Below are 25,629 nucleotides of genomic sequence, written 5' to 3' on the forward strand. Positions count from 1 at the left end.
AAAGAGATTGCTTATCATATGTTTTGGTTTCACAATAGAAGAATTTTACTCCTTCATTAACTTTGCTTATTTGGAAGTTAAATGGTGATGAATCTGCTGAACGGTCTTGTTACAATGTTTACTCACTGAAAGTTTTGCCAAGCCTTAAACTTCAAAATAAAAGCCTCTTTACTTAAAGCTGCATATTCAGGCAATAGAGTTCTACTAACTGCAGGCAGATAAATTTTGAAATGGCCTCAAAACCAAATATTAACTTGAAGTCATCACCCTCTACTTCCAGGGGCACATCTTCAGTGCCTGGCACAAAGCTGCAGCCTCCGCTTCCTACGCCCCCTGCTGGGGATGTGTTAACGAAAGAATTTTTCCTGAGTAATCTAAGTGAGGCTCTTAATGCACAGACAATTAAAATGGAAGATAAGTTTAGAGATAATAGAGAGGAGAGAAAAGAGGAAATAAAAGAAATGAAAGAAGAAATTAAAAGTGAAATAAAAGGACTTAAACAGGAGCTGTATGAGAAATTTGACGCTAAGGTTGATAAAATTAGAGACGACATGCTGAGGCTTGTAACTGTTTTAACAGAACATATTTCTGGAATGGAAGATACTCTAGAGGTTCTTAATGATGCCAATGCTAACTTGACATTGAAAACAGAGGTGGTGGAACAAAAAGTGGAAAATGCTGAAAAAGAAATTATTATGATACAGTACCGACAAATGGAGTTCGCATTAAGAGTAAGGGGGCTGCGTGAGGAGAAACAGGAGAACCTGAAACAGATCCTATCGGAAGCTTTTGATCGCCTGATGGGAAGACCAGGGACCAACCAAGACTGGCAAATTGACAAAGCTTACCGCGTTAACTCCTGGCTGGCAAAGCAGAAGCAGCTTCCTCGAGACATCGTTATATATTTTACTACAAGAGAGCTTAGAAATATGGTACTGCAAGCGTCTTATAACACTAAGCTTCAAATTGGCGGTCAAGACCTGGCTGTTTTGAAAGAGATACCACCTCAAATGTTAAGAGCCAGGAGAGACTACGCTTTTTTGGTCGAAGAACTCAGAAATCGTCAGATACAGTATAGATGGGATGCGCCATTTGGCATCATATTTACATTTGATAAGCAAAGGTACCGCCTCAACTCTGTATGGAAAGCCCGAGATTTTTATTATAATATATTGAAGGCCAGACACCCTGCACCATCTGGACCTAGAGAAAGACCACAAGAAAGACAGGATAGACAGCAAACTACACAACCACCAGACAAGATGGAGCATCTCTCTTCTCTAGAAGTGCAAGGTGCTATGGAACCAAGACCTAGCCGCATGACTACTAGACGTATGGAGAAACAAGCTAAAAAGCAACAGCATCAACAATCATCGGCCATCGATCAAGGAACTACAATAACAAATCTGGAAGCAGTGGGAGGAGCTAGGCCAAAGGTTAAACAGGCCGTGCAGGAAGCTCTAAAAATGCTTCAACCAACCAAAGATGACAACTAAGATTTTAACATGGAATGTCAACGGACTGAATTCTCCACAGAAGAGGAAGAAAATATTTCATTATCTCAAACAGTTTAAGAACGATGTAATTTGTTTGCAAGAAACTCATATCAAGTCAACTGATCAAAAATATTTGATCAACTCAAAACTTGGTCAACATTTTGCAGCTTCTGCTTTGGAAAAGAAGAATGGTATAGTTGTATACTTAAGAAAAGATATGAAAGCTGAATTAATAGAAGCAGATCCCTTTGGAAGATATATTGCTTTAGACTTAATCTTAGAAGGGAAAAAGACATTACTTTTGGGAATTTATGCTCCCAATCAACAGCAAGATAGATTCTATAGAAATCTTCATGCTAAATTAGTACAGTGGGACTATAGTTCCTGTATACTATTGGGTGACTGGAATGGAGTGATAGACACTAAGAGAGATAAGAAGATTTCCCGCCTAAATACCAAGATGCGAGCAAAGTTACCCAAATCTTTCTTTGACATTATGGATGATTTTGAATTGAGAGATATTTGGCGAGAAAGAAATGCAGAGGAATATGACTTCACTTTCTTCTCGGACAGGCATCAATCCCTTTCAAGGATTGATTTTATCCTAACCACTAATGATTTGCTTTCTAGGGTCAAGAAAACAAAGATTGCAGCTAGGGTCCTTTCGGACCATAACCCAGTTTGGATGGAGTTGGGAAGGGTAGTGCAGGCAAGAAGGTCTTGGAGATTGAATGAAAACTTATTTAGATATGAAAAGTATATTAATGATTGTAAAAAATTACTATCTGAATATTTTGTTTTGAATATGAATAAGGGTACATCTATGGAATTTGTATGGGACACAAGCAAAGCGTATATGAGAGGAGTTTTGATGAATATAAATAAAACACATAGAAATAAGCAAGGGTTAAAACGAACAGAACTGGAAGAGGAAATTAAGAGAAAAGAGCTGGAGTTAACAATGAACCCAGACGATACAAAGGTTAAGGAAGCTATTAACATATTAAAATCTCAATTTGACATGTTGATCTCTGACCAGGTAGCTACTAATTTATTATATGCAAAACACAATACTTTTTGTAATGCAAACAAACCTGGCAGATGGTTAGCTTATCAGATTAGGAAAAAAAGGAAAACTCGAAATATATCTAAACTGATTTACAGAGGGAAGGAGGTGTTTCAACAGGAAGAGATTCAAAAGGCTTTCTGGGAATTTTTACAGAACTGTATAAAGGGGATAAAATTAATGGTTTAGACATAGACAAATATTTAGACAAAGAGAAAATACCTTCAGTTAGAGAAGAACACAGGCAAAAATTGAATCAACCAATAACCTCGGGGGAAATCCTGCAGGTAATTAAGCAATTAAAGTCAGGGAAAGCACCAGGTACAGATGGCTTGACAGCGGTTTACTATAAAAACTTATAGTTAGAAATGGTAGAACCTCTTAGAGAATTATTTAATATGATTCAAACGGAAGGTAAAGTCCCTCCATCTTGGAAGACAGCGTTTATATCTTTGATACCCAAAGAAGATCAAGATACTACTCAACCCAAAAATTATAGACCTATTTCATTACTGAAAGTAGATTATAAAATTTTTACTAAAATATTAGCAAATAGGTTAATGTTGGTCATTCAACAATTGATACATACGGACCAAACAGGTTTTATACAAGGGAGACAGATGAAAAGTAATGTTAGATTAATTATTAATGCATTAGAATATTTGGGAAAGAACAATCAGATCCCTGCTGCGTTTATATTTTTGGATGCTGAGAAGGCCTTTGATCGAGTTAACTGGCAATTTCTGCTGAAGATACTGCAAAAAATGCAGATAGGAGATAATTTTTTACAGTCAATTAAAGCAATATACCAACAGCAAACAGCACAAATTATAATCAATGGAAGTTTAACAGACTCTTTTCAAATTGGAAAAGGTACAAGACAGGGCTGTCCTTTGTCCCCATTACTGTTTATTATAACTTTGGAAGTATTGTTGAATAAAATACGGGGCTTGGATGGTTTAAAAGGGATCAAGATTAGGCAGCAAGAATATAGAGTCCGCGCTTTTGCGGATGATTTGGTCATAATATTGGAACAACCGCAGGAATCCAGTATGGTTTTAATGAATACGATTAATCAATATGGTCAAGTGTCGGGTTTTAAAATAAACTTAGGAAAAACTAAAATATTAGCTATAAATATGAATATTAAACAAAAGGAAGAATTAGGAGTGATGCTAGGATGTGAGGTAGTTAAAAAAGTCAATATCTTGGAGTTAACATTTTAACTTCAAATGGGAAATTATATAAGCATAATTATGAACCACTTTGGCATAGCATACAGACAGAGATGAAAAAATGGGAGAAATTGCACTTATCTTTGCTGGGTAGGATAGCGGCAGTGAAAATGAACATTTTACCAAAATTTTTATTTCTTTTCCAAATGTTACCTATACTTAAAAAGATGCGAACCTTTTAGAATGGCAGAAGGGTATCAACAAATTTGTGTGGGCAGGAAAGAAGCCGAGGGTAAAGATGAAAATAATGCAAGATGTACGTGAGAGAGGAGGATTGAAACTACCTAATTTAAAACTATATTATGATGCAGTGGCATTATCTGTAATTAGTGATTGGACTCATTTAACCAATGATAGAATATTGAATATTGAGGGACACGATCTGGTATTTGGTTGGCATGCTTACCTGTTATTCAACAAAAAATTGGATAAGAATTTTAAAAGTCATATTTTAAGAAATGCTTTATTGCGGGTTTGGAAGAAATACCAATATAAATTAAATGACAAGATACCCATGTGGGCAATTCCTAGACACGCAATTGAAAATATGAATACAGCACAAAAACAGGACAGAATTACTTACAGACAGCTTCTTACCTCGGAAAGGGGGGTATTACAATTAAAATCTTTAGAGGTATTAAAAGAGGAGAAGGTAGTTCAAACATGGTTCCAGTATGGGCAATTACAGGCTAGGTGGAAAATAGATCAAAAAATTGGTTTTATCCAAGTTGAGGATAATCTGTTTAAACAAATAAGAGATCAAAGCTTAATGCATATAAAGAGGATATATAATGTATTAATACAGATGGATTCGGAAACAGAATTAGTTAAAGATTGTATGATAAAATGGGCTCAAAATATTGAGGAACCAATAATGTTGGATACATGGGAAAGAATCTGGGTAAGAAATGTGAAATTTACACAAGCTCAAAATCTGAGAGAAAACTTTTACAAGATGTTCTATAGATGGCATTTAGATCCTAAAAAGTTGGCTTCTATGTATCCGAATGTACAGCCTAAATGTTGGAGGTGTGGTTCTCTCGATGCTACATATTATCATATATGGTGGACCTGCCAAAAGGTTAAGGCATTTTGGATAAAAATATGGTGGGTCATGCAAAATGTTTTTAAAAGAAGGATACAGTTTATTCCTCAGTTATTTTTATTAGGTATATGTACTGACTTTACAGTGGTAGAGACCAATTTGATTCTGCACCTGATAACTGCAGCAAGACTGTTGGTGGCGCAATATTGGAAGAAGGAAGACTTGCCTACAATCCAAGAATGGACATTGAAAGTAACAAACTTAGCCGAGATGGCTAAAATATCGGCATATCTCAAAGATCATTCAAATGAGATATATAAACGAGACTGGAAAAAATGGATTGACTATATACAAAATAAATACGGGACTAAGAAATTCCAGTTAGCCTATGCTTAAGATCAGAAATGATTTAAACTGTCAAAAGTCAGTTCAGTAAGAAGAAGCTAAGGTCAATCTAGAATGTCATTAATTTCTTTATTTCTTTTTTCTCAATAGATTTTAGACTGTGTTAGTTAAAAATCCATACCGTGTACGGGTTCTGGGAAGTCGGGGGGGGGGGGGAAGGAGGAGGGGGGTGGGGGGGGTGGAGGGAGGGAGGGGCACACACAACAAAAAAAAATGTACTTCAATGTCTTAATGATTGACAAATGATGATATATTTGTGTTTTTTTTTAAAGAAAAATAAAAAAGTTCTGTTTAAAAAAAAAAAAGGACATTTTCTTAATCACAACAAAGTCCTTCATCTCAGAAATCAGCTTTTCTCACTGAAATGGAATGTTTCTTTTTGCTCCCAGAGGGGGTGGGTGGGGGAAAACCCGGCAGCTGTTCTCAGTTAAAATGCAAACAGAGTTTGGGATTCAACTCCAACGTCCTTTTTAATGGGGGGGGGGGGGGAGATAACATCATCTTTTTACTCTAGGGGAGCGAAAATATCATGATCTTTTTTCTGTTCTACCTCTAGCGTTGTAGGCTTGCTGGGGGCATGCAGTTAACTCCGTGCTTAGGAATCTCATTCAGATCAAGTTTATTATCAGGCATTCTTAATAGCAAAACTTACAGTTCAGTGTTAAGATACTTCTGACTTTCCATAATCTGTCCCATCACGTGGTATAAAAAGATGCTAATTTCATTTCCATGTTAAGCAGAGATACAAACACTACTATTCCGGTTCACAAGGGCATTTAAACTGCCCGGCTATAATCTCTGCATGCAGGCAGAATGTTCCAGTGGCCAATCAGAAACACAGATGTGATCACATGTTATGGAACTACATTTCCCATGAGGCAGATTCTTAAAGGAGACAGTTCTACACTAGCTATATATTGCTGGGGCAGCACAAAGACACTAAAAAGCAGGACAGACGCACAATTTCCCAGATCCATACAGCTTTTCAGTTCCTGGTTGGAGCAAATTGCGGGCTGAGAGGCTATGATTGGTCCACTAGATTAAGACAATAGCCAATCAGAAGAATTATCAGTTTTTTTCTATAAAAGCCGGGGCGGAGTTTAGACTAAGCAGAATTAATACCTGCAGAATCTAGTTTTCTCCTGAGCTGAAAGAGGTGGGGAAACTTCGCGTGAATTCTTCCCTCCCTTCTTCTCCTCTAAAGCTGCAGACCTAGGTCTGTGCTTTGGTAAAATAAATACAAGGCTAATTTATTTATTTTTAAATCTGGAGGTAGCTATTTATATATTTATTTTTTTAAAAGTCCATAGTTTGTTTTAACTCGGATTATCTGAAGACTCTCCGGCCGCCTGTATTTTTCCTAGGATAATAAAGGTAAGAGGCTGGAATTTTGAGAGCTGGGCTATTTATTTAACATGTAGTAACCCGTTCCTACTGGCGAGTGCCTTGTCAGCGTGCTGTATGGATCGAGAGAACAAGTCCGGGCATGTCTTTGAAGTTGGTATCGTTAATAGAGTTGGTATTAGAAGTTGGTATCGTTAACTTGACAGGGTCTACTTAAACATAATAATTCCTATGTCCATCAACTTTGTATTATGTCTATGAAATAATACAAAGTGAAGAGCGGGGGAGTGGGAAAGAGAGAACCAGAAGTGAAAGGTTTCCTATATTTCCCAGATAAGGATTCCCGAAAGGAAAGTGAGTGCGAGATAAAGCCAGCTGTGTTAGAATGCTATTAAGATGTTACTTGATACATTCATTTGGTTAAACTTGGTCACGCTTAATTTGGCGTCTCCCAATTATACGCCCGTTTAGCCGCTTGGCAGCTCAGTCAAGTCCAAGGCTTCTAGAAGCCGCTAGCTAGTGACAGGCTAATTTAACAGATTTATTATATAAGGATCGGCTAATAAATTATGGTTAATCTTTTCCCACTGGGAGAAAGCAAGGGACTTCTTAGTGAGGGGAGTCGGGATAACATTCACAGCAGTGCTTTGTAACTAATACAGAATTAATGGACTGGTAAATAAATACTGGGCTTCATTGTGTGTGCTGCTTTCTTCATAATGTCTAAAAAGCTTAAATCATAGGCCATTTACAGAATTGGTTTAAATTTTTCACTTTATATATGTTTTTAAAAAATATAGAAACATAATGAAGGTGGGATCATGCTATAATAATCTATTTTATTTTTCTTTAAGTACACTGAGAATATATGCACCAAAGACAAAGTCCTTGTGTGTCCAATCACACAATAGAATAGAATTCTATTCTATTCTATTCTGAAAACAGTGCTGTGAATACAATGGCTCTGTTACAACTTTAATTCATGTTTGTATTTTTGTGCATCTTCAGAGGCTCAGTTTATATACTCTATTCAATTAATCTGACCATCTCCACCACCTCGGCTCATTATTCTTTTCCTGTTAAGCTGCTTTTTGCCTGTGCATTTTGTGTTACTCCTGCAAATATTACATATGTGGTTAAAGAGAGTAGATGTACAGCAAAGTCTCTGCAACTTTGCTGAAAAGTGGCAAAAGCAAACGTAAACTTCTCTAATTGTTTTGTTTGGAACAGTCTTGATCTAAGTTTTGTATTTCAGATGATTGATACGCTTGCAACAAGTGGGACTCAGGAGTTACTAGTGCAGCTCAGTGCATTGCTTGAACAGGAATTACAAAGTCAGCCAAAGCTCTCTGGCTTGCGAATAATTGAATCGGCTCATGATAATAGGTTCCAGATGACAGCAAGGTTGCGGGATTTTGAAGTGAAAGACCTGCTTAGTTTGATTCAATTCTTCAGCTTTCGCACAGAGACGTTTTCTCTTGCCGTGAATTTATTAGATCGTTTTTTATCAAAAATGAAGGTAGGTCTTTAGATTATGAAATTACAGTATAAGCCAGTTTATTTCTGTTTTGATGCAAGACTTTACACATTGCTGCTAATTTGCTTTTCAGATTTTCAGCAGCCAAGGAGAATTTTATCACTATAGCATTAGTCTGTAATCCTAACATGCAGTTTTGCCATGTAAATCTTATTAATTGGAATCAACACTTATTTTTAGTGGAATATAGTAGATAAACAGCTCATAGGTGGAGCATTTACAGCAGAACTTATAGCAGCTAGTATGGCTTAATATCATTTCAAATACTAATTGCATTTGGACTTTTCAGGATATTTAATAAGGACCAAAAAGGGAACCTACTATGATTATTTAAACCTTTTCCTTGCCAGTCTTATTAATAGTACCAGAGTGGTTCCCCCCTCCTTTTTTTTCTTTTTTTGTAAATGCAGATTATCCTTTCGTAGCCCAGTAGATTGTTTGACTGCAACTTCCATAATTCTCATTCTGTCGGGGGTTCCTGGAATTTCTAGTTCATTGCAAAAGATTGACTTAATAAAACTTTCTGTTGCCTTATGCAAAGTACATTGTTTCAGCTACAGAAGTATCTGTTTTTGGGGAATGGGCTTAATGGATCCGTGTGATCTTTAAAAGTTCTGGGTTCTTTAATGAAGCAAAGATTAGAGAAGTTCCAAGCAAACGCATCCCTCTAATAATATGCTTTAGAAAGTGCTATTTTAGATGGGTGGGTGCCTTTCTGGCCATTACACCGTACAATGATAGGTATTTGATTGCTCTTGAACAGCTAGACATGAAAGCTTACTTTTCTGAATAATAGACAAATTAATTGCTTTGTACCAAGGTGGTTCCACACTGGGAATTCTTATTTTCTTGAATATAAACACACTAAAAGTTTAAAACATAGCATAGTAGAAAACAGATAGCCCAACCTTAACATTCTAAGGTCAAAAATCCAATTGACTTACGTAAGATCTGCTTTGTAGGTTTGCAATGTGTATATAAACTAAGTATATTGTAAGCTTCATCTGAAATTTCTTCTTCTTCTAGGTGGAATCAAAATGCTTGGGCTGTGTTGGCTTAAGTTGCTTTTACTTGGCTGTGAAAGTCATGGAAGAAGAGAGTAATATTCCATTAGCTACGGACTTAATCCGAATAAGTCAGTATCGGTTTACTGTTAGTGACCTAATGAGAATGGAGGGAATTATTTTAAAGAAGCTACATAGAAAAGTAAAAGCAACAACTGCCTTCCAGTTTCTGCAACTGTATTGTTCAATTCTGGGTGAAAGCATCAACTGTGAAAGGTAAGTGTCCTTTTCTGGACCAATTTGGAAGTGCCAATTCCTTTAGACCAAAGATAAATTTATGGAGAGAAAAGGTCCTATGTGCTAGCAAGATTAGTAAATATCCAATAATTCCTTTTTAAAATAATCCAGGTGTGCCTTTGCAATTCAAATTTTAACCATGGGGTTGAAACTGTTAAACCATATCCAACATATGTACATTATAGCAGACAGACATTCTGGTTTTAAGACATACTAATATTTACAAGACTGTGATGTACAATTCTATTAATGCCACATAGCAGTTTGAAGTATTATTAGAATCCTATCAGATTTGACCTATCTGAAACAGGGTTGAATAAATACCACTTACTATATTTGTGTAAAACCAGTATTTACTTTTGCCAGGCCATCATAGTTAGATTACAGTAGTGCTTACAGGATGGAACTAATTTTCCTTGCCCCTTAAATAGTAACTTTCTGTTAGGGGTCTTTGAGGTTTTTAGAAAAAACATTTTCATACAAATGTAGTTCATCTGCCCGTAGATAAATGCAACCCAGTTAACTCTCTTTAATAACCTGATTTACCTCAATCCTGCAGAATGCAGTAGAAAGTTTAGTTGGGTAGTTTTGATCATAGAACAAGAACTGCATGGAGGAACCAAATGAAAACAGAAAATAAAGGGCAATCAATATTCAATTTTACTAATCCTCTGTAGTTACTCTCCACTCAGAGCAAGTTTCTGAATAAGAATTTATCATTTATCTACCAAAGATACCAGTACTCTTCGGTAGCTGAATATAATCTAGGCCTGAACTACTGTTAATTACTGTTTTAAATATGGTATGAGTGAAACATGGTTATATTTAGATTATTATTTTTAATAATTTGAGAATTTAGAGCTGTGTTGTCAAATATTAAGTAAGGTGTTTTTGATTTAACTTAAAAAAGTCACTTTATGACTTAGTTTTTCATATCTTCTAACTACTCAGTATACTTCTAATCTTTATATAAAAATATTGAAAATCAACAAATTAACCTTTGTTTTATGCAGGAAAGATAATCTTAAATTAGATAGACTTGAAGCCCAACTAAAGGCCTGCCACTGCAGACTTATTCTTTCAAAAGCAAAGGTATGGACTATGATCTATTAATGATCAATTCAGCAGTTTTGCAAAAGCTTAACATATTTGATTGATCTTAATTATTTTATTTTTCACTAGCCTTCAGTATTGGCACTTTCAATAATGGCTCTAGAAGCTGAAGAGGAGAAAGTACCAGAATTGGTTGAAATAATACAATGTCTCCGAATACATTCCAAGGTAAGCCATAATTAAATATCTGTTTGATGTTTACTTCTAACTTTATTAACTTAGAAATATACTTCTTAAGCAAGGTACAAATCAACCAAGGGTTGCTTTCATGTAAAAATGTTTGGTTTAGTTTGGTGAGAGGAAGACAGAAATAGCTATCTAAGTACCAAGTGAAACAGTAATTTTCAGGAGAATAGTTGCTGACAGTTTTGGGAACATATTTTTGAAGGGTATCTCAAATATATGTTTGGAGTCACAGTTTCAATCTCTTGCAAATATGGTTATTTTGCATTTAAACATTAAAATAACTTATGTGGCTTAACTCTTGTTATAGCAAATGGTGCAGTTCAGCAGATTTCATTGTTTAATTACTTGTTAAAATAGAATAAAGTAGCTGGCTAGAGTTCAGAGCAGAAAGTCCCTTAGTGCTCAGCAGAATGGTAGCTAAAGGGCAAACCTGACACTAGGAAACAGAATATAGTTCTGGATTAAGGTTGCTGATATTTGGACATTGGTGAAGGCCAGTTGAGTAGGAATTTTGCAAATGAAAACTTTTACAGCTTATACATTTAGAAACCTTTTTGTGGAGGTATGGTGAGGTTCATAGGCTAATTCATAGATTAACCACGATTTGCTGAATTAGCCCCACGATGTGCTTCAATATAGCATTAGACAATCATTATTTTCCAGATTACATATTAACTTGTGTGTGTGTTCATGGATTTTCCTTTATTTGACTCATCTGGTTTTATATATAAATTCATTAATTTTTAAATTATGCTATAAAAAACTTTTTTAAAAAAGAAAATGAAGTCTTAAATGGTAATATCAAAAATGTCAGAGCTTTGAAGATCTGCATTTCCTGAAGACCAAATGGAGAAAACATTTTGAGTCTTAAAACTTGTCATAAACAGATCATTTATTTCTCTCCAAGTATTTGAAAGTTCCGATTATTCAGTCTGTTGCAATGAAAGAATTAAGTGGATTTTATGTATGTGTGTGTATGAATATATTGATACATATTTTAACTATTTTTTCTCTGATGCATAACTATATTTCATTGTAAATCAGTAGCTTTAACACCAGTCTCATTTTTGAAACATACTATTTCATTTTACATTTTTCCCTAGATACTGATATATTGTGTACAGTACTGTAATTTTTTGTCCCTCATAACATTTTTCTAGTGGATCTTCATTCCAGAATTCTTTTTTAAATTATTTATCTAAAACATATTGCACATATTTTTATGACAGATACTAATAACTAATTTCTTGCATTTTGGTGTATTTCCCTGCAATAAATAAGTTTTTAACCTCGTATTTATATCTCCAGAGTTTTATAGTAAAAAAAAAAAATTAACAACCAAAAAACCTCTTAATAAACTAAAGTTATGCATTGAATGAAGATTTTCAGACTCACATAATAAATGAAGTGTGTTGTTTTTGTGTTATCTGATCAGCATTGGTTGCTCATGAGTAGTACTGATTGGTTTTTAATTTCCCTTTTTTTCCCTACAGATAAATAGCAGTGAATTTTCCTTTTGGAAAGAACTTGTATCAAAGTGCCTCTCAGAATATTCGTCAAGCAAATGTTCTAAGCCAAATGGACAAAAGCTAAAATGGATTGTGTCTGGCCGCACAGCCCGGCAACTGAAACCCAGTTATTACAGAATTGCCCATCTTCCCACAATCCCAGAAACTAGTCCCTAAAAGGTGAACTTTCTAAATGTGTTTTTGACATGATGTGATAGGAATAATTTAAAAGCTACACCAAAAAAAATAGATAGGTAGATTAACTATTCTGAATTCTTGAATTGAAATAAATATAGTGTAAAAGTTGCAGCAATCTTTTTAGTAATCTGGAAGATATAACTACGAACAAAAATATGTAGATGTATATATGGTTCAGAAAAAATAATCTCTAGGTATTTATAAGGAAAACATGTTGAAAGCCTACGTGTCTGTTCTCTATTCTCAAGTTTCCTAATATGCTTCAATATATAGCTAGTTCTCGCTTACTAACTACCCTGTTTAGCCATTGTTCAAACTTACAAAGGTGCTGAAAAACTTTAACTCCTTCAACTTACAATTGTCACAATTGTTTCTCCGATCACATGAATATAATTTGAGAGATTCACAGCGGGCTTCCAACAGAGTCTGGAAAAGCTGGCAGTGAAATCATAAGTTGTAGTTACATGGTCTCACTTAGCAACGGCATCACATAGTGCTATAGTGGCCAATCCTAATTGCACTCGTGAGGATTACCCATATCCTTTGTTGCTAATATACTTGCCTGCATTCTTCAGTTTAAAAGCTGTTCATAGTAGATGGGCATGTAATAGTCAAGAAGTAAAATCCTAAACTATGAGAAATATAAATGTGGAATTTTCTTATGGTTTGCACGCTTATAAATATACTTTAATACATAGAGTCTTCCCTTCCCGACTGTTTGTTTGGTTAAGACCAGTCTTTGAACTTGCCATCACACCATCCATGATTGTGATTCAGGTGCTTAGCATTGGCATACATTTTACGAAGGTTACCGCATTCCAAAGTCATGTAATTGCCATTTGCTTCATAGGCACCCTCTGACAAGCAAAGACAATAGAGAAACTGGCTGAAAGCTGTACAACTAACTTTGTAAATGGGTCATGATGTCTAATTTTATGACTGAGTTAGCGCAGTGGTTAAATGCAGCACTGCAGGCTACTTCAGCTGACTGCAGTTCTGCAGTTCGGCTGTTCAAATCTCACCGGCTCAAGGTTGACTCAGCCTTCCATCCTTCCAAGGTGGGTAAAATGAGGACCCGGATTGTTGGGGGCGATATGCTGACTCTGTAAACCGCTTAGAGAGGGCTGAAAGCCTTATGAAGCGGTATATAAGTCTAACTGCTATTGCTATTGAGTTGCTTAGTAACAGATTTGGTAATCCCCAGTTGTGGTCGGCTTGTGAACTTAGTTAATGGGAGAATAGAAGGTTCATCTTTGCAAAACCAGGATCCTTTCAGATACTTTAAACTTTCATCCCAGCAATGCCTTGCTGACAGGGTTACTACCATTCATGAGACTGCACTCAGAAAAGATTATAGTACAGGTAGTCCTTGACTTATGACCACAAGTGAGCCCCAAATTTTTGTTGCTAAGTGAAATAGTTGTTACGTGAATTTTTCCCATTTTGCAAACTTTCTTGCTATAGTTAAGTGCATCACTACAATTGTTAATAACATGATTGTTAAGTGAATCTGGCTTCCCCATTGACTTTGCTTGTCAGAATGTCTCAAAAGGTGAGCATGTGACACTGGGATACTGCAACCGCCATAAATATGAGTCAGTTGTCAAGCATCTGAATTTTGACCATGCAACCATGGGGATGATACAACAGTCTCGAGTGTGAAATACATTCATAAGTCACTTTTTTCAGAGTCATAACTTCTAACGGTCACTAAATGAACTGTTGTAAGTGAAGTGTTAATACCACTTTATAAGCCTTGGTAAGGCCACACTTGGAATACTGCATTCAGTTTTGGTCGCCACAATGTAGAAAAGATGTGGAGACTCTAGAAAGAGTACAGGGAAGAGCAACGAAGATGATTAGGGGACTGGAAGTCTTTAAGAAGATGTTGGATAGCCATTTGTCTGGAATGGTATAGGGTTTCCTGTCTAGGCAGGGGGTTGGACTAGAAGACCTCCAAGATCCCTTCCAACTCTGCTATTGTATTGTATTGTAAATAGAGGACTACCTGTAATATAAACATAGTTTTGTTTAATAACAAAAAAAAGGAGTAGTCAAAAAATTGGAATATTCAAAGAGAGATAAATTCCTGTTTGTTCTTTTATAATGCATTACTTGTAAACAATGCTAATTCACCCCATATTTGAATATTTTATGTTACAATAATAATGTTCAAATTTCTTTTTGATTTAGTGGTAATCCTGAAGAAGAGTAGATGGGACATTGTCTGGCAACATATGTTCAATCAACAAGGATAAAAGCTTTTCACTGCTGAAACAGAATTTCTTGGATTCTTCTGACCTATGGAAAGTCTGATTTCATGAATATTAAACTGCAACCACATTTTTTAAACTCTGAACTGTACAACAATACAGCGTGTTGCCACAAGACTCTTCTTAATCTTCTCAAGGTTCTTAATAAAACTGAAGACTTTTTTTTTATAAAACAGTGTTTGGGGCTAAAATACAAACAAGCCAGCTGCTTTTGTTTTAATCTGCCCTCTGGAAATGTGAAAATGTGAGTCATCATAGAGCTTGATCCTTAATAATTCTGCACTTCTGAACTAAATGGTGGTAGAAAATGAATATGAAAATGAACATAACCATGTTCTAAACTAGTAAAATAGATATGCATGTATTTTCTAGTGAGAGTAGGAACATTACTAAGGGAAAGAAAGTTGCTACATCTGATACATGGTAATGGTAATAATGATTGAGAAACTCTAACATAAAATTCGAAATTAATCCAAAATTAGATAATTCCTTTAAATCAGAAGTGGGGAACGCATGACTGCCTTGGGAATTCTGGGAGTTTAAGCCCACAAATCATAAAAGAGTCAAGGTTCCCCACCTCTGCTTTAAATCTTGATTCACATTAGAAGTTGGGAACTGAATTAAAAATATGTTGGTCCTAGATCATACTGAGTTCAAGAGCTGAATTTAGAGATCTGTATTTACAGTGCATTAACATAAAGAATACATTTTTAGCAAGCATTATTACAGTTCAGATTGTAGCCAAGTATATTTGAAAGAAGTTGGAAAGTCACTGTAGAAATTAAAGCTGTTTAAAGAATGCAAGTCAGGCACCAGCTGAGAATGTGGGCAATGTCTAAAAATAGAATTAACATTTTGAATTTCTCCCAGAGTGTTTTACCTCAATCTTTAGTTCTGCTTGCATGTACCAAAATTGGTGGGGCAAATTAAGCATGATTTGACACATCTGCATTTCACTTCAAACACAAGCTAATTTTACTACACTTACCTGATTTGGATTAAACTTTTTTATGTGTTGCTATTAGAAGCATAAAAAGTTATATGTTTATATTAAGCATATATTTTGGGGAATGTGTCTGTGGTTTTGGATTACTATCAAGCTTTCAGTAAAACATTGTGTTAAATAATTTCAAAGCATAGAATTTAGTGTTATGCTACTTTAAACAGTTTTAATTATCTTTTTCAACTTGAGAATGTATTCTACCATACCATAGTGTGTACTGCTTTGTTCAGCCCAAAGTTGGGCTGAGTGAATTTTACTAGAGTGAATTTTACTAGAAAGAACTTTGGGAGCTGATGCTAAAAGCTAGGCAGGGTTAAACTACTATTTTGCTCATTCAATTTATAATTATCAGTTGATTCAAATGAATAATTGAGGTGGCTACACCAACACACGTTATGCATTGTGATTTAAAAGCCTAAGGAAGCAACAGTTGCTACCCAGCAGTGATCTATTAAATCAACTGTCAACATGTTCAGTAGCTTTTGTACTTTGGTTCTTTTTAAATCACTTCGCAATAATGTCTGTTTATAGTTGTACTGTGTTCAATTTAGTATTCTACCTGTTTTACTGGTTGTTTAAATTGCCATAAGAAAAACTGGAAAGATAATGTAAGAATTGTTATCTTTTTAATTTTAGCACATTTATCGTTGGTGTAATTTCACATTTTCCTTATGGCTCATTTAAAGCTGACTGGCTTGTCTTTAGAATCAAAGTAACAAATTTAGAAGACTTACTACAGTTACAGAAATCTGAAGACTTATTTTTGGTTTAACCCAGCATTTGGACAAACCATTTACTTCTACCTCATTGCAAGCTGCTCTTCAGAACAAAACTGATAGGAAGTTTCCACAAACTATCCTTTTTTATGGACGTTATTAAATTGAATAATTATATCTTATATACCTTTAGTATTTGAATGTTGAAACTGAACAATGTTCAATATGATGTTTACAAGAAGGAACAAATTTGTTATTAAAATGTCCTATTATGCCTATAAGCAACAAGAGCACCTTTCAATAAAACTCATTGAAATGGAATTGCATGAATTGATTTGATGACCTTGGATTGTGAAAGTAACTTGCTTAAAGGAAAATATTTTCTAAAATGTGTTAATATTTATTGTTCTCTAAACAAGGCTATATGTTGAGATATGTATGCCTGTGTTTACAAGACCTGGTTATGCCGGGTCAGACAACTTTGGAACACACTTTGCAAGCAATCATTGTGGTCCACCTTTGATGCGTTTGCAAAGAAAAACTTTCAGAAAAAGTAATTTCTGCAGCCTGATAGAATTGATTACACCACAGATGGGCTTCTGGGAATTTACCTTCTCTCTAAAATAGATAGACTAACCTGGATATGGAAATGGGTGTTGTGTGAATTCAGTTAGATACTCTGGTCCTAGATTATGGATAGCAATGGCACTCACTTATATACCACTCCATACTACTTTATGCACATTCTGAGCATTTTACAATGTCAGCATATTGCTCCAAACACTGACCTTGGAAGGATGGAAAGCTGAGTCAACCTTGAGCTAGTTAGGATTAAATTTCTGACTGGGCAGAGTTAGCCTGCAATACTGCATTCTAACCACTGCACCAATGGTGTTAGATACTGTTCTGATATGGTGCTCCGGAGGGCCCGCCCGCCCGCCCAAGCTTACTTGTCTTTTAAGCCTTTGGCGCTTCCGCGCACGCGTATGGTGCGTACGGTACCTGTGCGCCGCTCTGCCGAGCAGCTGGAGCATTGCAGAGGCTTGCGGAGGCGTCGCAGGCAGGTATGACGCAAGAGTGCACCCCGTGCACGCGCGCCCATGTGGGCGATGCCGGCCCCAAAACCCACGACTGGCCTTAGGCATACAAAATCAATTTTATTGATTCCATTTCCTCAATTTGTATAAACAATACAAGTTCTCCTTGTGGCATCTTAATAGCTGAAATAGCAGCCTTGAATTCTTGGCAGACAAAACACTTAGCATTCCCTGGCAATGTACAATTAAAACATACTATAGAACTAACTGTGAGGTAGTTTAAATCTTTTTTAAACATGAAAATTACTACTTCACTTTACTATAGATAACTAAACATGTCTAAGCATAAAGATACAAAAATTATAGATAGGGTACACATGGTTAGGGAGTGAATCAGACTACAATTAACTCTCATTCTGTTAATTGGATGAGTATATACAGTGGGGCAAAAAAGTATTTAGTCAGCCACCAATTGTGCAAGTTCTCCCACTTTAAAAGATGAGAGAGGCCTATTATTGACATCATAGGTAGACCTCAACTATGAGAGACAAAATGAGAAAAGAAATGCAGACAATCACATTGTCTGATTTGGAAAGAATTTATTTGCAAATTATGGTGGAAAATAAGTATTTGGTCACCTACAAACAAGCAAGATTTCTGGCTCTCACAGACCTGTAACGTCTTAAGAGGCTCCTCTGTCCTCCACTCATTACCTGTATTAATGGCACCTGTTTCAACTTGTTAGCCGTATAAAAGACACCTGTCCACAAACTCAGCCACACTCCAAACTCCACTATGGTGAAGACCAAAGAGCTGTCGAAGGACACCAGAAACAAAATTGTAGACCTGCACCAGGCTGGGAAGACTGAATCTGCAATAGGCAAGCAGCTTGGTGTGGAGAAATTAACTGTGGGAGCAATAATTAGAAAATGGAAGACATACAAGACCACTGATAATCTCCCTCAATCTGGTGCTCCATGCAAGATCTCACTCCAAGGGGTCAAAATGATCACAAGAACTGTGAGCAAAAATCCCAGAACCACATGGGACCTAGTGAATGACCTGCAGAGAGCTGGGACCAACATAACAAAGGCTACATCAGTAACACAATACACCACTAGGGACTCAGATCCTGCAGTGCCAGACGTGTCCCCCTGCTTAAGGCAGTACATGTCCGGGCCTGTCTGAAGTTTGCTAGAGAGCATTTGGATGATCCAGAAGAGGATTGGTCGGATGAAACCAAAGTAGAACTGTTTGGTAGAGATACAACTCATCGTGTTTGGAGGAGAGAGAATGCTGAGTTGCATCCAAAGAACACCATACCTAATGTGAAGCATGGGGGTGGCAACATCATGCTTTGGGGCTGTTTCTTTGCAAAAGGACCAGGACGACTGATCCGTGTACAGGAAAGAATGAATGGGGCCATGTATCGTGAAATTTTGAGTGCAAACCTCCTTCCATCAGCAAGGGCATTAAAGATGAAACTTGGCTGGGTCTTTCAGCATGACAATGATCCCAAACACACCGTCTGGGCAATGAAGAAGTGACTTCGTAAGAAGCATTTCAAGGTCCTGGAGTGGCCTAGCCAGTCTCCAGATCTCAACCCCACAGAAAACCTTTGGAGAGAGTTGAAAGTCCGTGTTGCCTAGTGATAGCCCCAAAACATCACTGCTCTAGAGATCTGCATGGAGGAATAGGCCAACATACCAGCAACAGTGTGTGCCAACCTTGTGAAGACTTACAGAAAACATTTGACCTGTCATTGCCAACAAAGTATATATAACGAAGTATTGAGATGAACTTTTGATATTGACCAAATACTTATTTTCCACCATAATTTGCAAAAAAATTCTTTCAAAATCAGACAATATGATTGTCTGAATGTTTTCTCTTTTTATCTCTCATAGTTGAGGTCTACTTATGATGTCAATTATAGGACTCTCACCTTTTTAAGTGGGAAAACTTGCACAATTGGTGGCTGACTAAATACTTTTTTGCCCCACTGTACATGCATAAAGCAAAGTGTATTGCAACTATTAGAATTTTTAATTACATACGATGTATGTACTTTCTTCTTATATATATAAACAAAAGATATATGCCATGCTGTCCAAATGGATTTCTTGTCACTCAATGAGAATTCAGCTCATTGTTTTATCCTGCCACTGGTTCCATAAACCCTAACATGCTGGGATGCAAAAGGGGGCTTTTTGGGTAGTCCAGGAAAAGACCATCACAGAATACAACCCAGATCTTTTTTATCAAGAGTGTTACATGCTTGACTATAAATCACACCTTGGGCTGCAGAAAAATATAAGTGTCAGATTAAGCAGAACTATGTCGCATGAAAAAGTACATGTGCTTTAATTATTTTATCAAGTGTTCCAGCCAGTTTGATATATAACACAAAGTCAAAATAAGTCAAAAATCTTCCTTGGCATAAATAGTTCTTTAAAAGTAGCTAAAATGGTTCTCTGAGTTTCATTAAAAGAATATACACACTGGAATGCCTATTCTTCTAAAGAATGTCAGGGATAAATTTATGAATGCTAAATGGCTTTACCCAAGAATGCATATTGCATGTTATGGTTTGACTGACAATACAGTTTGGCACCAAATTATAGAAGGTATTAATTATACCAGATTTTAACATTACTAGTTTTAATGATTCTTCTGTGAAATAGTGTTGAAGTTGGCTTAGTACAAATTTTCGGGATGGCTAATAAGTTTTTAATCACTAGCCTTCAAAATGTGTTCTTATGCCATGCAACAATGTATTTGAAAATAAATTTCCATATTTCAGTTATTTTAGTTATTTGCCAGTAGAGAAAGCCAGAGCATTTAGGTAGTGATTTTTTTTTTTACTTAACTGCTTTGGCAAAAAATAAGCCAGATCACAGACTTTCCCAAAAAAAATATATTGCTCTGAGTATGCATGAAATGTTTTTTTTTAATTACTGTTTGTGCAATTCTGATAACAGTCATTATTTTGGGGTTTAAAGCTGACCAGAAAAAAACAGTAAGCTATTCTGAAGCTTAATGCTTTGTCATTTTGTAGAAACTGGAGGAAATATAGGACATGCTATCTTTCAAGACTGGAAAAGTCTGGTCCTCCTTTGGTATAATTTCCAGAAATTTCTGCTCCACTGAAGTCAAATCCAGGGTTCTGTAAGAGAAAACATAGCATTTTATTTATATTCTTGCTGAATATTTCTACTGGAATATATTTCAAACTAAGACTACACAGAATTCTGTTATGTACTCTTTTTAACATTTTTGATTTATTGTATTAGTACCTGAAAAACACAAATATTTTTAAATTGCCTGTATATAATTTATTTTTATTTCATAATATATCCTGCACCTATGCAAATGCCCCTTCTATTTTTTTCCATTTTCCCCTCATTTTTCTTTAAATAAAGCTAAATGTAAAGACAACCAGCTGTGATCTAGCAACATTAATAACACATCTGGAAGCCAAATTAAATGTCACAATGTATTTAAAGTACACTCCATGAATCTTGATCCTGGTAAATTAATATAGAACTTTGGATAATACTATATGATATATATTACATTATTTTCTGATATAGATGGTATGTAAATATAGTGGGTTTTTTTTGTTTATAATGCCTTGTCTATGAAACAGCACTTAGCAATAGCACTTAGACTTATATACTGCTCCATAGTACTGTACAGCACTTTCCGAGGGGTTTACAAGTGCCAGCATATGGCCCCCAACAATCTGGGTCTTCATTTCACTGATCTTGAAGAATGGAAGGCTGAGTCAAGCTTGAACTCAGGATTGAACTCCTGGCTGTGGGCAGAGTTTGCAATACTGCATTCTAACCACTGGGCCACCATTGTTTTACAATATGGGTAATATCTATTGACTTGCCTCCCTCTGGAACCTTTCTAATGTAAGCTTCCTTTGCATTTGGTCTTGAAGCCAGGGATCAGCAGCATACTCATTCTTCAACAGGGAACTCCAACAGTTTCCAGCATCACGGTTGGTTTTTGTCAAGGTGATTCGTATCAATTTCTGATCCTCTTTTCAAACAAAAAAACACTGGATTTATTCACCATTATTTGAAAGAAGAGAATGATTAGGTGGATACACTCAATTATAAGATCAAGAGTACACTGTTAGAAAACAAAATTGAGGACAAATTATCATGGAGAAAATTTATGTGATCCCTAAAATTCAGCACTGATTTGATGGCATATTATCATAATAAATCTCATATTTTGAACTGTAAGGAAATACAACACAAATTTGTTTTCCAGAGTGAAGGGACATGGTCTAATGAATGATATTCCAACTGAGATTAATTTAATACAAGTGCTGGAGTATAGTCCTATTTTCCTTTACAGCTAAAAAAACGGACAGATACTTGTACTAATTATGATAAATTTCAGGTTGTTAGAAATCAGCAAGATGTTTCAGGAATTTCCAAGATGGTCATTGCAACATGGGGAAGAACTTTGCCATTCTCCCGTGTTCTGAATGCAATGTAGCTTTTGAGTAACCTTCAAACTTTCTAAGTTAGGAGGTCCATAAAAACAGGTTTTTTTTTTCATATACTGGATTAATAAAATATTAATCACAGCATTCTGTTGATCTTTGTATAATTCATGAACCTTCCCTATTTCTCCCATCTATCCATGTTCTGACATTAAAATAAATCTTTCAAGACTTTAAAGAGATCAGTGTTGTCTTGTCACATTCCCGTACATCTTTTTCTTCAATGGTTCAACCAAATTAGAAAACATTTGAATATATCTTAGCTCAAGATAGCTGAAGTATTTACCTAAATGGAAACCAGCAAACTCATTTTTCGTGACCCGACAAATGCGTGCACGACAAAAGCACGGTGATGAAACCACGGCGATAACACTGTGATGTCATAAACGCTCCCACAACAACGTGCCGACAAAACCGCGCCCACAAAAGCGCGATTTAAGTTAAGGGTTAGTGTTAGGTTCAGGGTTAGGTTTAGGGTTATTAGGTTGTTATTAGTTGTTTGTTGAAGGCACTCTTTTGTCGGCGTGCTTTTGCGTGCATCAGCACAATTTCGACCTTGTGGTTTTCTCTCCGCGGTTTTGTTGGCGTGGTTTTGTCGAGCGCGCATTTGTCGGTGAACTCTCATTTTTACCTCCACTTCTATTAACAAATCAGAATATGGGAATGATAATTTATGCAGGTCTCTGTAGGTTTCTCTTAAGAATCTTTTGTTTTATTTTAAAAAGTTCAGAAAAGGAAAACGATGATGTTATCCATTCAGTCGTGTCTGACTCTTGCAGATTCCATGGACCAGATCTCTATTTTCTATGTTCTGGTTGGTATCAGCTTTGATGGTGTCTAATCACCATGTTCTTTGGCGGCTTGCTTTGCTTTATCACTAACTCTTCCCAGCATAATTGCTTTCGCTAGCGAATTCCTTCACTTGACATGGGCAAAATAAGTGAGAAACAAATTTGTGATTTTGCCAAAAGGGAAAAATGGTTGCAAAATCACATCTCCCATGTCCTTACAAAACAATAGCATACATATACCATGTGGTTTTTTTTAAAAAAAAAAGATAACAAAAAATCCAAGCTAGAAAAAGGAAAGTTTACAATGAAACTAAATTGTTGTGTAAAGTTTTCTGAAGCACAGATCTTACCTAGTGTCCAGGTTGCTTCATCAGCTATTGTAGAGTCAAATAGATTACCCTGGAAAACAAAAATAAAAATATAGGAGCCCAGTTTCAAAGCAAGTATAATAGATTTCTAATATTTGAATGTCAAATTGGTAACAGAAATCCTAGTTTTGCATACAATTTTGTAAACTTTGCTGAATAAATATTAGATTTAGTAGATCATCAAAAAGGTTGCTTAACAGTACAATTATAGGATAAAAGAAGGACACATTTTTAATAGATTTGGCTATATTAATTGAGGGCTTGAAGATTCTAATGCACAAAAATTTAAAGCTTAATTATGACCATTTGTTTTTCTTTCATTTGAACTCTATCCTGATAAAATGGAAAGATTTAATTCCAAATTAGATCCCTTTTGGAAAGGAGAAATGATTAAGTTGTCAATTGTTTAGTGACACCTAAGGTGACAGACATGTTTTTCATTCCGAAGCCATAATTCCAAAGATAGGGAATGAATCAGCATACATGACTGTAGTCTGGGTGCTTGGAAATGTGTTTACATTTACGATCAGTTTCCAAGTGCCCCACAATTGTAGGATCACCATTTGCAATTGTCTTTACTGGTTTTCCCAGAAATTCATTGGGGAAGCCAGCAGGAAAGGTTACATACAATATGCAGTCGCCTGTCAAGAGGACTCTCACTTGTTTCTGGGCTGGATGAAAGGACTTCCTTCTGAGGAATTTCAACTTTGTGCCTGCTTGAATTGCAGCAGGCAAGATTTTCAGCTCCTGAGTTGAGAACCAACAGTGCACAGTGTCCCTTTACTTGAGTGATGAGAATCTTTCTGAATTTTGGCAGGGAGGAATTTCATCTCATAAGCAGAAAGAGACTTGTTTGTAGTCTATGCAAGGCTTCCCCCAATCCCAAAGCAGACCTGTTCACTACCTCATACAATATATCCGTGATGGCGAACCTATGGCATGCGTGCCCGAAGTGGGACATGGAGCCATGTCACCTGGTACGTGTGGCGTCAGCCATTCCTCTTCCAGGTTTCTGGTGTGCATGCGCACACGATGATCAGCTGGCCTTTGTGCATGCAGCAGTGCCAGAAACTGGAAGAGCTAGTCTTCCATTTTCCTGCATGAGCATGTGTGCCAGCCAGCTGATCATCGCAAGCGCATGCACACCAGTAACTGGAAGACTAGCTGGCCAGTGTGCATGTGCACACTGGAAACCAGAAGTTCATTTTGGGCATGCACATGTGCCCTGGCCAGCTCCTCTTCCAGGTTGTGGGCCAGATGAGCGTGCACGCTCCCTTTTCGGCACTCAGTGGGATTGTGGTCAACTGAGCAAAGCATTCATATGACGTCTTAACAACTGCCTTACTCAATGACTGAGATGCCAATCCCAACTGCGGTCATAAACCGAGGACTACCTGTTAGCACAAATGTTACATTTTATTCAGCTTGTCAAGGCAGACTGGCATCTAAAAAGATTATACAACATAAATATTATTTATTCTTCTAACTGTATTCCTGGCTTTACTGTTGGTTTTGCTCATCAATGGTAGACTAGAAATCTGAATTGTCTAAGATGGGAGATAGATAGGAGACTAAGCTTTTACATGCAGTGCTCAAGATGAGTGGGGTAATTAAACCAGAATTCTACATATAACCTGTTTACTTATTATTTTTCTTTTACTAATCAATGTGACCGGTGACAAGGTTCCCTTGATATGGTCCCTGCAATTTTCTTGGCAAGGTTTTCAGAAATGGCTTGTCATTGCCTGCTTTCTAAGGCTGAGGGTGAGGTTCAAAGTCTGGCTTCATGCTTAAGGCAGCACTAGAACTCCCAGACTCCTGGTTTCTAGGGGAAATGATAAAAGGACTATAAAAGTGATTTGTTGGCAAATCACTTCTGACATCGTGGCAACAAAACTGCAGGACATTATCCAGGCAGTCACCAGGAGTCAAGATTGACTCGAAGACACACAAACACACACACACACACACACATCCCTCGATAGCACAGTAGAAGCATTAAGCAAAACTCAATACGAGACCACGCAGCAATGAATCTGCGCCACACCCTCCCATCTCACATCATGAGGGCTAAACCGAAGTAGCATGGAAGGACATGCTCTCTCTTCTGTTTTGCAGAGGTACCTTGAGCACCTCCTTCCCCGCTACGGTCAAAGCCAAGTGCCGGCTTTTCAGGCTGCATTCCACGTCCCGCGCGCGGGTCCCTTGCGGCACGTTCACCTCGACGAAGACCTCTTCCATGGTTTGGTACCAGCGTCCCCAGGGAGTGGCGCAGGGCACGAGCCCGCTCCGCTCTTCGAACGGCGCAGACATCTACTTGGCCGCTCAAGTTTGGGGAGAAAAAGACGCATGCGCCTTTGCCCGCTGCCGCTCGTCCGATCCGCTTCGCCTTGCCTTCGGAACTATTCCGGTAGAAACCACGGGGAGCGAAGCGTGCCAGACTTCCGCCAGCTTCCTACAACATCGCCCATAGATCCAGAAC

The 25,629-nt window shown here is 36.8% G+C and overlaps 2 protein-coding genes across 2 annotated transcripts; one reads left to right on the forward strand and one right to left on the reverse strand.

Annotated features, from left to right (window-relative positions):
* Positions 1 to 6,372: 6,372 nt before the first annotated feature.
* On the forward strand, positions 6,373 to 16,294 carry CCNG1 (cyclin G1). The gene is made up of 7 exons (XM_032211820.1): positions 6,373 to 6,621; positions 7,847 to 8,110; positions 9,155 to 9,408; positions 10,443 to 10,521; positions 10,612 to 10,710; positions 12,222 to 12,416; positions 14,628 to 16,294. Exons 2-6 carry the CDS (start codon positions 7,847 to 7,849, stop codon positions 12,411 to 12,413), a joined length of 888 nt encoding a protein of 295 aa, XP_032067711.1. The 5' UTR covers positions 6,373 to 6,621; the 3' UTR covers positions 12,414 to 12,416; positions 14,628 to 16,294.
* A 3,509-nt stretch (positions 16,295 to 19,803) lies between these two features.
* Positions 19,804 to 25,618, reverse strand: NUDCD2 (NudC domain containing 2). The gene is made up of 4 exons (XM_032212211.1): positions 25,272 to 25,618; positions 23,130 to 23,178; positions 21,362 to 21,513; positions 19,804 to 20,629 (listed from the first exon to the last, which is right to left on the reverse strand). Exons 1-4 carry the CDS (start codon positions 25,458 to 25,460, stop codon positions 20,546 to 20,548), a joined length of 474 nt encoding a protein of 157 aa, XP_032068102.1. The 5' UTR covers positions 25,461 to 25,618; the 3' UTR covers positions 19,804 to 20,545.
* Between the last annotated feature and the right edge of the window lie 11 nt (positions 25,619 to 25,629).

Source organism: Thamnophis elegans, chromosome 2 (assembly GCF_009769535.1).
Source record: "Thamnophis elegans isolate rThaEle1 chromosome 2, rThaEle1.pri, whole genome shotgun sequence".
In the NCBI taxonomy this organism is placed as follows: Eukaryota; Metazoa; Chordata; class Lepidosauria; order Squamata; family Colubridae; genus Thamnophis; species Thamnophis elegans.